At 39.9% G+C, this 13,919-nt stretch overlaps 1 protein-coding gene across 1 annotated transcript in view; it reads left to right on the forward strand.

Moving 5' to 3' along the window:
* Window positions 1–6,015: 6,015 nt before the first annotated feature.
* Window positions 6,016–13,919, forward strand: part of IQUB (IQ motif and ubiquitin domain containing) — a 45,924-nt gene continuing 38,020 nt past the window's right edge. Inside the window, exons 1-2 of the mRNA XM_046020973.1 lie at window positions 6,016–6,083; window positions 11,343–11,776. Of these exons, the coding sequence (XP_045876929.1) occupies window positions 11,347–11,776 (430 nt within the window). The 5' untranslated portion in view covers window positions 6,016–6,083; window positions 11,343–11,346. The remainder of the gene's footprint in view (window positions 6,084–11,342; window positions 11,777–13,919) is intronic.

Raw genomic sequence — 13,919 nt, forward strand, 5'->3', positions numbered from 1 at the left:
AAGATTTCATTTCTTTTGATGGCTGCATAGTATTCCATTGTGTATATATACCACATCTTCTTTATCCATTCATCTGTTGATGGACATCTAGGTTCTTTCCATAGTTTGGCTATTGTAGACATTGGTGCTATAAACATTCGGGTGCACGTGCCCCTTCAGATCACTACGTTTGTATCTTTAGGGTAAATGCCCAGTAGTGCAATTGCTGGGTTATAGGGTAGTTCTATTTTCAACATTTTGAGGAACCTCCATGCTGTTTTCCAGAGTGGTTGCACCAGCTTGCATTCCCACCAACAGTGTAGGAGGGTTCCCCTTTCTCCGCATCCTCGCCAGCATCTCTCATTTCCTGACTTGTTAACTTTAACCATTCTGACTGGTGTGAGGTGATATCTCATTGTGGTTTTGATTTGTATTTCCCTGATGCCAAGTACATCTGATAGTTTTTACTCCTTCAAATGTTTTCTGGTTGCTCTATAATGTCCACATTAGGCTTTCCTGATCCCTTTACAAATGATTCTTCCATTTAAAGATCTTCAGTGTTGCTGAGTGGCTTCTAGACTAAATTGAATAATTTTCAGAATGGCCCATTTCAGTTCCTCCTAGGCTTCTCATGTTTCATTCGGATTAATCACACACCAGACACTTCAAAAGAAAAAGAAGCCAATCAGTTTGAGCTTTGCAAACAAGCAAGTGGCAGCAAAGTTGATGCTCCCTTTCTTCTATCTGTGAATTGAGTGCAGAATATTCAAATTTATCCCATTCTTTCCTTTGGGATAGAAATGATTTGTATCTAGGATGATATATAATTTTTTGTTCAACCTGTAATGATTTTGAGAGATCAAGGAAGTATTAATAATGTCATAAAGGTAACAGGTATAAACTATGACTATTATGGGCTAATGGTATGTGGCACCCGCTGAAAAAAGTTTCAGCGTTGAGGGCTGCCATCATTTCTACACCAGAAGTTCCAGAAGTAGTCTTATCTGAGTAGAAAGGCTATGATGTCAGCAGGGGCAGCCCTTGTGAGTCACCAGACCTCAGGTTTCATGTGCCCCTTCATTCTCCATTATTCTACTTCCTCCCCGCACCCCAGCTTCTCAGAATTGGGGGAATGGAAGAAAAGGAACTTAGCATTATCATTACCTTTTCTTTCTTCTTTTTTTTATTTTTTTAAGATTTTTTTATTTACATATTTGACAGAGAAAGAGGGAGAGATCACAAGTAGGCAGAGAGGCAGGCAGAATGGGAGGAGGAAGCAGGCTCCCCGCCAAGCAGAGAGCCAGATGTGGGGCTCCATCCCAGGACACTGAGATCCGGACCGAGCTGAAAGCAGAGGCTTAACCCACTGAGCCACCCAGGCGCCCCATCATTCCCTTTTCTAATCTTAAAGTGCAGTTAGAGAAGTGAAGCTATTTGAGCTTTTTGCTGCTATTATAGAAAGCGGATTTATTTTCAAGCACAACAGTGAGGATTAGCATACTAGATAAAAGCAAGAGCCGTCTTTCATAGCTGACTTTGGGATCTCCTACAATGGGGAGACTTGCTGTGTTGCTTCAGAAGTTAAGTCTTCACCTGATGCTTTAGCAGGCTTTTCAAACAGATTTCCGTTGGAATTCCTTCTGACTGCTAAGATGGTATTCCAGATAGTCTGTTTTACGTTTTTTCCAGGAACTCTTCCATGAAGTGTGAGAGATCAGTTTCACTGTTTCCCGAAGCCAAGGTCTTCAGGTCTTATAGGACCTCTCACATGTGCTTCAATCGCAGAGCAGACTTTCAGAGTTGCCACTTCGCTGTTACTTACATCAGGCCTCAATCACTGGAAGACATGTGCTGCACCTTCATGTTTTCTGTCAAAGGAAGGAAATCGACAATGTTTTGTATGGGAAAATACCCATATCTTGTTAATACCCACTTTTTCTTTTTCTTCCCAAGCTCCATGGTTATATAAACAAATAGGAGTTAGAGAAACCATCTGTGTGAGTGTGTTCTGGTGTCTAGGGTAAAGCAGCAAATTGAGGAACATACTATGAGTATTTTCCATCTGAGGGTAGAATTTCCTTTAGAACTCAGTACTTAATGGGATTATAGCCTATGCTACAATAATAGTAACACTAACCTTTTGAGAAAGCAGTAAATGAGAAGATAGAAGTTTGGCTTACAAGGGAATGAAGAGGTTTATTTTTAAAAGATTTTATTTGAGAGAGAGTAGAGAGAGAGCACAAGGCGGGTAAGGGGTAGAGGCAGAAGGAACTCTGCTGAGCAGGAAGCCTGATGCGGGGCTTGATCACAGGACCCTAAGATCATGACCTGAGCTGAAGGCAGATGTTTAATTGATGACACCACCCAAGCACCCCTGAAGGTTTTAATTTTTAATAGAATTCACAAGAAATCAAAATGGGAATGTGATACATGATTTGAATTTATGATAGGGACTGGAGAAATTTATTTGAAAGTCAGTATTTGGAGAGGGAATAAACTAAAACTCTACTTAGTGAAAGAAAATAGAAAAATGGTGAATTAGAATAGGTTATTCCTAAATCCTAATGTCTTAACACAACAGAAGTTTGTTATTCATATTGCATGGCTACTGAGGGTTGACAGTTCTCAAAAGAGTTACATAAGGGATCTGGTCTGAGGGTGATGCCATTTCAACTCATGCTTCCATAACCATAGGGTAGGGAAAGGGAACATACCAGCCACACACACACACACACACACACACACACACACACACACACACAAGACACAAAGTTTTGAATGTGCTATAAAACTCAAATTTACCTTGCCATGCGTTGCTAATGAGTTTGTGATCTGTCAAATAAATAAATAAAATCTAAAATAAAATAAGATTTTTTTAGATTTTATTTGACAAATATCATAAGTAGGCAGAGGCAAATAAAATCTAAAATAAAATAAGATTTTTTAGATTTTATTTATTTATTTGACAGAGATCACAAGTACGCAGAGAGGCAGGCAGAGAGAGGTGGAAGCAGGCTCCCTGCCAAGCAGAGAGCCAGATGCCGGCCCCAGGCGGAGCTAGATGTGGGCCTCATCATGACCTGAGCCGAAGGCAGAGGCTTTAACCCACTGAGCCACACGGGCACTTCTAATAATGAGTTTTCAAAGTGATCTTTAGATTTATATTAGTAGCTAAGTTTTTGTAGTGTGCTTTTGTAGTGTAGTGTGTAGTGTAGTATGATGAATTAGCTTCTTTCTGTATATGACTCTATAAATGAAAAGCGTTGCAGAGATTCTTTTTTGGGATTTCTCATGATCTTCAAATATGTTTTTTTCAGATGACCATTTTAGGCATTTCTAAATGGCTCTCATACTTATTCTATTATTCTAAATGCCTCTCATACTCACACTATTGTATGACAGAATATTTCACTTTATTCTCTTTTTCTATACCTGGGTAAAACCAAACTTTTTCATAACTCATTTGGAAGCAAAATCTGACCTGAATTGACTTAAAGCTATTTGTGGTCTTTATCTCACTTTAATGTGTGAATATGAATATATTTTTTGCCACAGAATTCTTAATGTATTTGATTCTGGACTACTTCCCCACATGTACTGACAGTGTTGCAGAACATACAGTATATGCCCCTATTACCTTTAAAAAATCTGAAAAATCTGAATTAATTCAAACACATCTGTCCCTTAAGGTTTCAGAAAAGGGACTATGGATCTGTATTTATATAGTCTCTTAACAAGCTCATAGAGGTATGATCCAAATTTAATCCAAAAGCATAGTTTTCAGGTTTTCTAAATTCTAATATTTTTTCTAACTCATTTCTTTGTAACAATGGGAAATACTTTGAGATGCTTGATTTCATAGAGCCACTAGGTGGCATCTTTGTAGAAATAAAAGCACATTAAAAGAAATATTTATTGTATAAATAAATACTGAGATAAATAAAGGTAGATGTGTCATGAGAAAGATAAGTCATTTTGGGCAATAAATCCTGAGAAAATGCATAAGTTTATTGTGAAAAGTAAAATATAAAATGAAATTTAAAAATTACTTTTCCACTTTCAGAATTGAGAGCCTTTTTCCTATTGGTTGTTTTCAGTTTGCTTTCACATTTATTTTGTACAACGAACAATTATATATTTGTGTGTATATAATATATATATGTGTATTTATGTGTGTGTGTGTGTGTGTGTGTGTGTGTGTGTGTGTGATTTTGATATTAATAACCATTTCCACCTGCAGACACTACCTCAGAAGCCTACCAATTTAGGCCCATATTGTAAGACTGAGTTGTATAAGATCATCTCCACAGCCAACCGTAAATAAAATAGGAACATACAGTGGTTATCAAGTCACACTTAACACTGTGAAGTACTTCACCACCAGGTTTTCTTCCCTCCATCTCCTGCCTGTATGCTTAAACCCAGTTTTTTCATACTGTCCCTAACATTGAGGACAGCAAGTGATACATTTTATTTTATTTATTTATTTATTTTAAAGAGAACGTGTCTTTTTTTTTTTTAAGATTTTATTTATTTATTTGACAGAGAGAGAGATCACAAGTAGGCAGAGAGGCAGGCAGAGAGAGAGGAGGAAGCAGGCTCCCCGCGGAGCAGAGAGCCCAATGCTGGGCTCAATCCCAGGACCCTGAGATCATGACCTGAGCGGAAGGCAGCGGCTTAATCCACTGAGCCACCCAGGTGCCCCATGCGATACATTTTAAAGAGTCCAAGAAAGGTGAGTCTTTAAAACCAGTGGAATTCTCATTACTAATAAAATATAAGATACATTATGATTTATCTGGTTTACCCATGAAGAACTAACCAGAGCAGTTATATGAATGCTTCCCCATCTTTGCTCTTCACGCATGGTGGATTCATGAAGTGATTTAAACACATTTGCTTTTATTTAAAACCATTATTAAAGCCTGTTATATTTGAGAACGTAATACATATTTTATATTGTTCTGGTAAGATCTACCATAAAATGGAATGAAGACTTTGGGGAAAAATGAAATTGGACATTAGGAAGTTATTGAGATGAGAATGCAATTTCAGCAGAACGCTATAAAGGAATGAAGGCATTGAACATTATGAAGGAAGAATGGATTTGTACTACAGACAACAAAAACCTTAATCACTTTATCTTACATGCTTTTTAAATATCAAGAGATGTTAAATCAAACAGCATAAAATAGTGGTTTAGGATGGAGGCTCTGGAATCAGACTGCTTGGGTTTAATCCTGGCTCCCCCAAGAAACCTGAGACTTAGTTTCCTCATTGGTAAAGTGAGGTTAATCAATAAAATCCTTATGAGTTAAATTAGAAATATATGTGAAGTGCTTAGTAACAAATAATATTAGCTATTATTATGAAGCCACATGACAGTTATCACTACATTTGCGATAGGAACATAACTGATCATTTTCCCCAATAAGATGTGCTTCTTTAAAAACCCTCTTAGGGGCGCCTGGGTGGCTCAGTGGTTTGAGCCTCTGCCTTCGGCTCACGTCATGATCTCAGGGTCCTGGGATCGAGCCCCGCGTCGGGCTCTCTGCTCAGTGGGGAGCCTGTTTCTCCCTCTCTCTCTCTGCCTGCCTCTCTGCCTACTTGTGACCTCTCTCTGTCAAATAAATAAATAAAATCTTTAAAAAAAAAACCTTCTTAAAGAATTTATAGTGATAGAAACCTTTATAATTACGTGATTAACAAAAGTTTTGCTTCTCCTGACTTAAAAGCGTTTGGTTCGGAGAACTGCGCCCTTTCACAGGTGTAAGAGGAAGTTTGGAGAGTAGCGTCCCATTCACTTTGGGATCTAAGCAACCTGCACGGGACAGCCCTCCCCACCGGCTTCCTCCTCCCGCCCCGGTCTCTGCCTCACTGCTCCGCCCGCCGCCAGACCCCGTCCCCGCCCTCCCCTCCCTGCGTTTCTTCCCAACGCGAGCACCGCCTCTTCTCGCGGGATCGGTGTCCTGCAGGAGCAGGCGGTGGCAGGGCGGTTGCTAGGATATGGCAGGCAACAGAGAATGCGGCGGGTGTGGACGCTGCTTCCTCGGGGCCGTTCTTGAGAAACCCCTGCGACCCGAGTAGCTGCGTTTCTCAGTCAGGTAGGAGGACAGGTTTGGGCTGCCCTCTCCCGGCCCCACCCTCAGACCGGCCTCGGACTGGTGACGACGGCGCGGGACTCCCAGAACTTTGGACGGGACACTGGTCCCGCCTTGGCTCTGCGGACTGCGTGGCCGCTGGAGAATGTTCCACCTCTACTTCAAAAATCGTGCAAAACATCCCATTTTTCTTGGTTTCTTTCCTGGCTCTGTATCTCATATTTGGGGTTCGGAGGCATCTCCCACCCGGAGTGCTTATCTTAAGTGACAGTAAAGCAAGACGTGTGTGTAACCCAGTCTGACATTAGAAGACGTGTAGGCATCACGGCGACATTTCCAGTCGAGCCAATACAGGGCTTTCACACTTTCCTCCTTGGCGCTCTCCTCCTCTCCTCCCATGGTCTTTGCCGTGCCTCCTAAAAAAACTTAAAAATTCAACAGGTGTATTTGGTAGAAGGCAAAACTGGATCCTTGCCTTACCGGTTACACTAACATTCTAGATACATCAGTGAAATCATGCGTTGTCGGTGAAAGAGGGCCCTTTTTTTTTCCTTCTTGCCACAGCACATACCCTCCGCAATGGCCAACCCCCAGGCACGCCATCCCTACCACCCCTCCTCCCCTCCTCCCCTCCAGCAACCCTCAGTTTCTTTCCGGAGATTGAGAGTCTGCTATGGTTTGTCCCTTCTGGTTTCATCTTGTTTCATTTTTCCCTCCCTTCCCCTATGATCAAGAGGGACATTTTTGTATGCAATCATAATAGGGACTTCTTTTTTCTTTTTGAACAGTTTTATAAGATTAAAACATTTACATTTGAATAGGCAAATGTAAAAGAAAGTTCAAACAGTACAAAGAATGAACAGTGAAAATCTGTTTTACACCCATGTCCTCCCCTCTGCCCTTTATCTTCCACAGTTATTCTGTCCCTATATAAATATGTAGTTGTACCTGTAACGTGGTAGGTACTGACATGTGTTTTCGCTGGAGGCAGTCATGGAGGTGTGATTGCTGGTTGACCAGTGAACTGAACTGGGGCAATCACGGGCTCCTCCCCTGTCCTTGGAATGGACCTCCCACCCAAGGTCCCTAGCTAGGGGCTGCTTCAAGGACCCAGCCTTGAGAGAGTAATGTGTAATTGAGACCATCTGGACTGGATACCTGACTGAACCCAATAAAGGCCTCTATATATAAATTCTTTAAGATTCTGGCTAGTGGGTCCAGAGATCTACTGTCTTGCAGCTGCCAAGAATAAGCCTAGTGTGTAAGTTCCCTTGCTTATTAAACTTGCCACCTACAAATCTGGAGTGCTGCCTCCTCCTTTGGTTTCTCCTTGGAGTCCATGTTTGGGGCTCAGTATCAGCTTTTACCTCCCCCCACCCCCACCCAGGGAACTCAAGAGGTTGTGAACCATCAGCTTTGCTTTTTCACTTAATTGAATTATAAAGTATGTAGCTTTTAGAATTGGCTTAGCATAATCCATTTGAGATTCATTCATGTTGTATCAATAGTTTATTCCTTTTTATTGATGAGTATTAGTCCATTTTGTGACTGTCTCATAGTATGTGGATCCTTGCCTCAACAGAGGAACACTTGTGTTGTTTCCGGTGTTCAGTGATTAAGAATAAAGGACACCTGGGTGGTTCAGTGGGTTAAGCGTCTGCCCTTCAGGTTATGATCTCCGGGTCCTGGGATCAAGTCCTCCGTGGAGCTCCCTGCTCAACGGGGAGCCTTCTTGTCCCTATGCCTGACATTCCTCCTACTTGTGCTCACTCTCTCTCTGGCAAATAAGTACATAATATCTTAAAAAAAAAAAAAAGAATAAAGACTTTATAAACTTGTGTGTGCAAATTTGGTATGAATGTAGTTTTTCATTCTATCTGGGTAAAGAACACAGATTGCTGGCTCATACGATATGTGTATGTTTAATTTTATAAAAGAAATAACAGTTATTTCAAATGCTGTGCCAATTTTCGTTTCCACCATCAAGCTATGAGTTCCACTTGTCTTCATACCAGCACTTGATATTGTTGGGCTAAATATATATATATATATATATATATATATATATATTTGAAGTTGCATTTCTTTAATAACTAACGATATTGAGCATCTTTTCATGTGCTTGTTCTCAGGGCCAGGGCTAGACTGAGGCAACTGAGACAGCTAGACCCCAAATTTGAGGAGGGATTTACCTTCAGGTGCACCTGCAAGTGTGGCTCAGTGCAGGTGCGACATCACACTTGTGCCACTCCTGTCCTGGCCCCGCCTCTTTGCTTTCTGTATATACTCTTGTTGACTTGCCTGTTGAACTATTTTACTCACTTTTAAACTGTTAGTCTTATTGCGTTGTGAGAGTTCTCTATATATTCTGGTTACAAGTCCTTGATCAGATAGAAGCTTTGCAAAAAATTGTCTCCCAGGCTATGGTTTGTCTCTTCGGTTTTCTAGTTATGTTTTTTTGAAGAGCAGACATGCTTGATTTTGTTACTGTTTTAGAAGGTGACATCTTGGCTGTTTTGCTGAGAGGATGACCCACCAGATAGAAACAAAAGCATGACCTCAGCCTCTCCAAAGGGGTGGAGTGTGTTGCCAGGTGTCAGGGCTTCTATATGATAGTCTTTCTCTAATCAGGCCATTAAGTCCTGTTATAGGAGAAAATAGGCAAATACAGAGAATAGTCTTTCTTGAGTCAGGCCATTTCTCCTGTTATAGGAGAAAATAGCCAAAAGGAAATTTTTTTTGTGGGTGAGAACCTAAAGGGGTTTCTTGAAATTTTTAAAATTTGAATTTTTGTTTTTTCTCATTTCACTTTTTTCTTTATTATTTTGGAAGTGTAAAGCTTTCACTTTTTTGGTTGTTGTTGTACTTGAAATTCAGGTATGTCTATTTAATTTAACAAAGTCTGGGGTCAAGAATATCATATCCCTCAATTTTGTAAACAGTGTAAGAATTTGAGAACAGTTCACTCATTTTTCCCTTCCCAATTACATATTCTTATTGTCTAATATTTCAATTTTCTACTGTTATTTTGTGTTGACAGTATTTGTGTTTACCCTTATTTGTTCACCTTTCCTTTTGCACTTTGAACTTCTTTTGAGCCCATTTTCCTTTTTTTTTTTTAAGATTTTATTTATTTGACAGAGATCACAAGTAGGCAGAGAGGCAGGCAGAGAGAGAGGGAGAGAGAGAGAGAGAGAGAGAGATTGAGAGAGGAGGAAGCAGGCTCCCTGCCCAGCAGAGAGCCCGATGCGGGACGCGATCCCAGGACCCTGAGATCATGACCTGAGCAGAAGGCAGAGGCCTAACCCACTGAGTCACGCAGGCGCTCCCATTTTCCTTTTTAAGTGTATCCCTTAGAACTTTCTTTAGAGCAGGTATCTTGGTGTAACTTACTTGTAAATATTTCTATTTTCTTTCTGAAAGAGACATTTGCTAGGTGCACAATTCTAGATTGATAGTTATCTTCTTTTAATTAGTCCATTGTTACATTGGCTTCTGTATTTTTGATGAGAAATCTGCAGTGATTTTACTTTTATTTCCTTTGTATTAACATTAGCAAATTAATATTATTCAAAGCAGTAGATGATATGTCCTTTATCGCTATATGCTTTCCATATCTTCTTTTTGTTACTCTGTAATGTAATTACAATGTATATGGCTTTGAATTATTTTTACTTATCCCATTGGGTATATATTTATGTTATGCCTCTTGGCTGTTTGGATCCATAGTTCTTATCAGTTTTGTAAAATTCTCAGCCATCACCTTTAAAAATATTTTCTCTCTTCCTGTTTTCTCTGGTATTCCAACTTGGCATATATTAGATGAGGGGCTGACAGAATTTTTCTGGAAAGAGGTTCTCAGGCCACATATAGTCTCCGTTCTTATTTTTTATTTCGAAAGTACAAAAGCATTCTCAGCTTAAGTGAAGATACACTTTTTCTCTTTTGCATGGCCCTTAATATCTCATACTTTTCATATCCTTATCTCTTTGCAGCATTCTATATAAAATCCTTTTCTGTATCTTCTAGTTTACTAATAATTCTCTCTTCAACTCTAATACTATATTCATTTAATTCAACACATACATATTTTTATTCCAGATATTCCATATTTTTGGAAGTTTGTCATCTAGCAGCGAGACAACTTCACTAAGGTTATTTTTTTTTCTTTGTAAGGATTTGTGCTGAATTTGTTAGCCCCAGACACAGCTTTTTCACCTTACTACTGTTCTGAATTTTAATCTGCCCCTGCTGTTGTTACAGAAATATGCCTCAAGGCCACTTCTGTCCTCCCTTCCTGGCTTCCAGCTTCTACAGGTATCCCTCCCGCAGACAGGCTCCTCACTGTTCTGATCCAGCTCCTGCCCCTGAAGCCTGGCCATCGGCTGCCCTAGCCCACTCTGGCTCATGTCCTGGATGCTGTCATACGGTCTCCCAAGCCAAAGATCTTGGTTGTTGTACCTCATGCCCTAATCAGCTCCAAGATCAACCCACATTTGTTTTTGATCTGTTTGTTTTGGGGAACAAAGGTCCTTGGAGACTTGCTACAGTTTGTGAGAACAAAACTACTACAGAGAGTGATACTATCCAGGGTATGGTTGCTGTGGAGCTGGCGATTCCTTGGAGCTTCTAATCCGTTGTAATCCCAGAAGCATAAATCCTGTGTTAGTTTGTGTTCAGGAAAAAACCAACAAACTATTCAAATAAGTCCTTTCACAAGGCATTGTTCTTTTTAATAAGGAAGAGGCGACAGTATATTTTAAAATATTTTTCAGTATATTCTTTTTTCTTTTTAAGATTTTATTTATTTATTTGAGATAGAATGAGAGTGAGAGCAAGAGTGAGAGCGTGCATAAGCACGGGGAGCAGCAGGCAGAGGGAGAAGCAGACTCCCTGCCGAATAGGGATCCCAAGGCAGGGCTCCATCCCAGGACTCCAGGATCATGACCTGAACTGAAGGCAGACCCCCAAGCAACTGAGTCACTCGGGTGCCCCTGTTTTTCAGTATATTCTTGACAGTAGATTTTTCTCAAATTGATTGTGTTTTGAGGTTCTCTTTTGGTTTAATTTTTACTTTCTGTGGTGTTTTTATTAAAAATTTACCAATGCTTTTACTTGATACCATTACTAAAATAGTATTTAAAAAAAAATAACAAGGTGCATTACAGTGTATTATAAACACTGCTGTGTACCATTGATGAATTTGATATCTGGTGTAGAAATTTTTATGTGTAGTAAATACATTTATTTTTCTTCGTTCAGGAAAATGTCTGATCAGGAAGAAGAATTTGATGCTGAGAATGTTGTGAATGCATCAGAAGAAAATAAAGATGCTTCTGGGATTATCAGTATTCCAGTTCCCTCTGAAGAGTTTCCAGAGTCAAATCAAGCAGACGATAATGAATCTGAAGTTGAACCATCCAGTGCGGGCTATACAACACATGCTAAGGAGGAAAGTCACCAGGGCTTATCCAACGTGGAACCAGAAGATGAAGAACAACTCATGGAAGAAGCTTTGTTGTCCAAACAAGTTTCATATTCTCCAGAAAGTTCTACAGAGCACTATCTAACTAAATATGATAATGTAATGCAGCCAACCAAACAGTATTCAAAGCCTGAATCTCTGGCTTTTCTGGATAAGATAAAGGCTATAAAGGAATCTCTGAAAGCATCAGTGAAAAATCCTTTAGCAACAGGTATTACATAGGGAAGATAGGAATTTCTTTTCCTCATTTTGAAGAATGGCTGCTTTTTCAAATTTGTTTTGCTTGAAGATTTGTTTTATATTTGCTATTACATTACTTTCCCTTTCCTTTATCCACCAAACTTCTGTAGCTACTACCACTTGATCTTTTTAAAATTTTTTATTTTTATTTTTATAAAAAGATTTTATTTATTTATTTGACACACAGAGATCACAAGTAGTCAGAGAGGCAGGCAGAGAGAGAGGGAAGGGAAGAGGGAGGGGAAGCAGGCTCCCCACAAAGCAGAGAGCTCAATGCAGGGCTCCATCCCAGGAGCCTGGTATCATGACCCGAGCGGAAGGCAGAGGCTTTAACCCACTGAGTCACCCAGGCGCCCCTGATCTCTTAATTAATTGTGAAGATACTCTATTCTGTTCTATTTTCCCTCAATAGATGAACACCATTAAATTTTAAGTTGATATTGATCCATTTTTTTCCTAAGTAAAGTATATTTTTAAAATGTTTAGGAACTTTGGAAAATGGACAGATTCTTGAGTATAATTGTAGTTCTTTTGCATGCCTCTTTGGAATTAATCCTTCATAGCTAGCAAGAAAAAGTTGGAATGGAACTTGACTCCAGATTCCTCGTTTCATATCCAGGGCTCATTCTTCGTATCTTGTTACTTTTACATATTTCCATACTTCTGCTAAGGGTTAACTTTATATTTAGCTTCGGAAAAATTGTTGTTCTCTTGCATTATTGGTTAGTTTTAAAAGCATAATGTTCATGGCATGTAGGAGTTATTACTGCATTGTTGGTAACAACGCCAAAGTGGAGCAGCAAGAAGGTGGTTATACCTAGAACCAGCCTACTTGACTGATTAACTGGTTGCTCCTTTTCCCTCTTGTTTGTTTATTTGTTTCAAAAGCTATTTTTGTTATTAAGTTCAGTTAACCATAATACAGTGCATCATTAGTTTTTGATGTAGTGTTCAGTGACTCATTAGTTGTGTATAACAGTGCTCATTATGTCACATGACCTCCTTAATACCCATCACCCAGTTACCTAATCCCTCTACTCCCTTCCCTTCTGCAACCCTCAGTTTGTTTCCCCACCTCCAGAGTCTCTCATGGTTTGTCTTCCTCTCTGTTTTCTTCCTATCCAGTTTTCCCTCCCTTCCCCTCTGGTCCTCTGAGCTTTTTCTTATATACCACATATGAGTGAAACCATATGATAATTTTCTTTCTCTGCTTGACTTATTTCACTTAGCATAATACTCTCCAGTTCCATCCATGCCAACGCAAATAGTAGGCATTCATCCCTTCTGATGGCTGAGTAATATCCCATTGTATATATGAACCACATCTTCTTTATCCATTCATCTGTTGAAGGACATCTCAGCTCCTTCCACAGTTTGGCTATTGTGGCCATTGCTGCTATGAACACTGGGGTGCAGGTGCCCCTTCTTTTCACTCCATCTGTATCTTTGGCGTAAATACCCATTAGTGCAATTGCTTGGTCATAGGGTAGCTCTAGTTTTAAAGTCTTGAGTCTTCCATACTGTTTTTCAGAGTGGCTGTACCAGCTTGCATTCCCACCACTTTATAGATCTTGGTATCCAAGATCTATAAAGAACTTACCAACTCAACACCCAGAAAACAAATAATCCAGTCAAGAAGACATGTTTGTACGTTTGTTTCTTAAAGTAATCTCTATGCCCAATGTGCGGCTTGAACTTGCAGCCCTGAGATCAAGATTACATGTTCTCCTGACTGAGCCAGCCAGGCAGCCCCTGGGCTCCATTTTTTGATATCTCTGTGATTGCCTGATACTGTAGTTTTTTTTTTTTTTAAGATTTATTTATTTGACAGAGATAATAAGTAGGCAGAGAGGCAGCAGGAAGCAGGCTCCCCGCTGAGCAGAGAGCCCAATGTGGGGCTCCATCCCAGGACCATGAGATCATGACCTGAGCTGAAGGCAGAGGCTTTAATCCACTGAGCCACCCAGGTGCCCCTGATACTGTAGTTTTTAGCAAGCACATGGAAATTAGAATAAAGTTGTCTTGGCCCTGTGCTTTCTGGGGTTTGTGAATTCCTTCACATACCTCCCCTTCTCAAAGCTTAGGAAATCATTGGCATGAAAATGTTAAAATGT

This window comes from Meles meles, chromosome 10 (genome assembly GCF_922984935.1).
Source record: "Meles meles chromosome 10, mMelMel3.1 paternal haplotype, whole genome shotgun sequence".
NCBI classification, from domain to species: Eukaryota; Metazoa; Chordata; class Mammalia; order Carnivora; family Mustelidae; genus Meles; species Meles meles.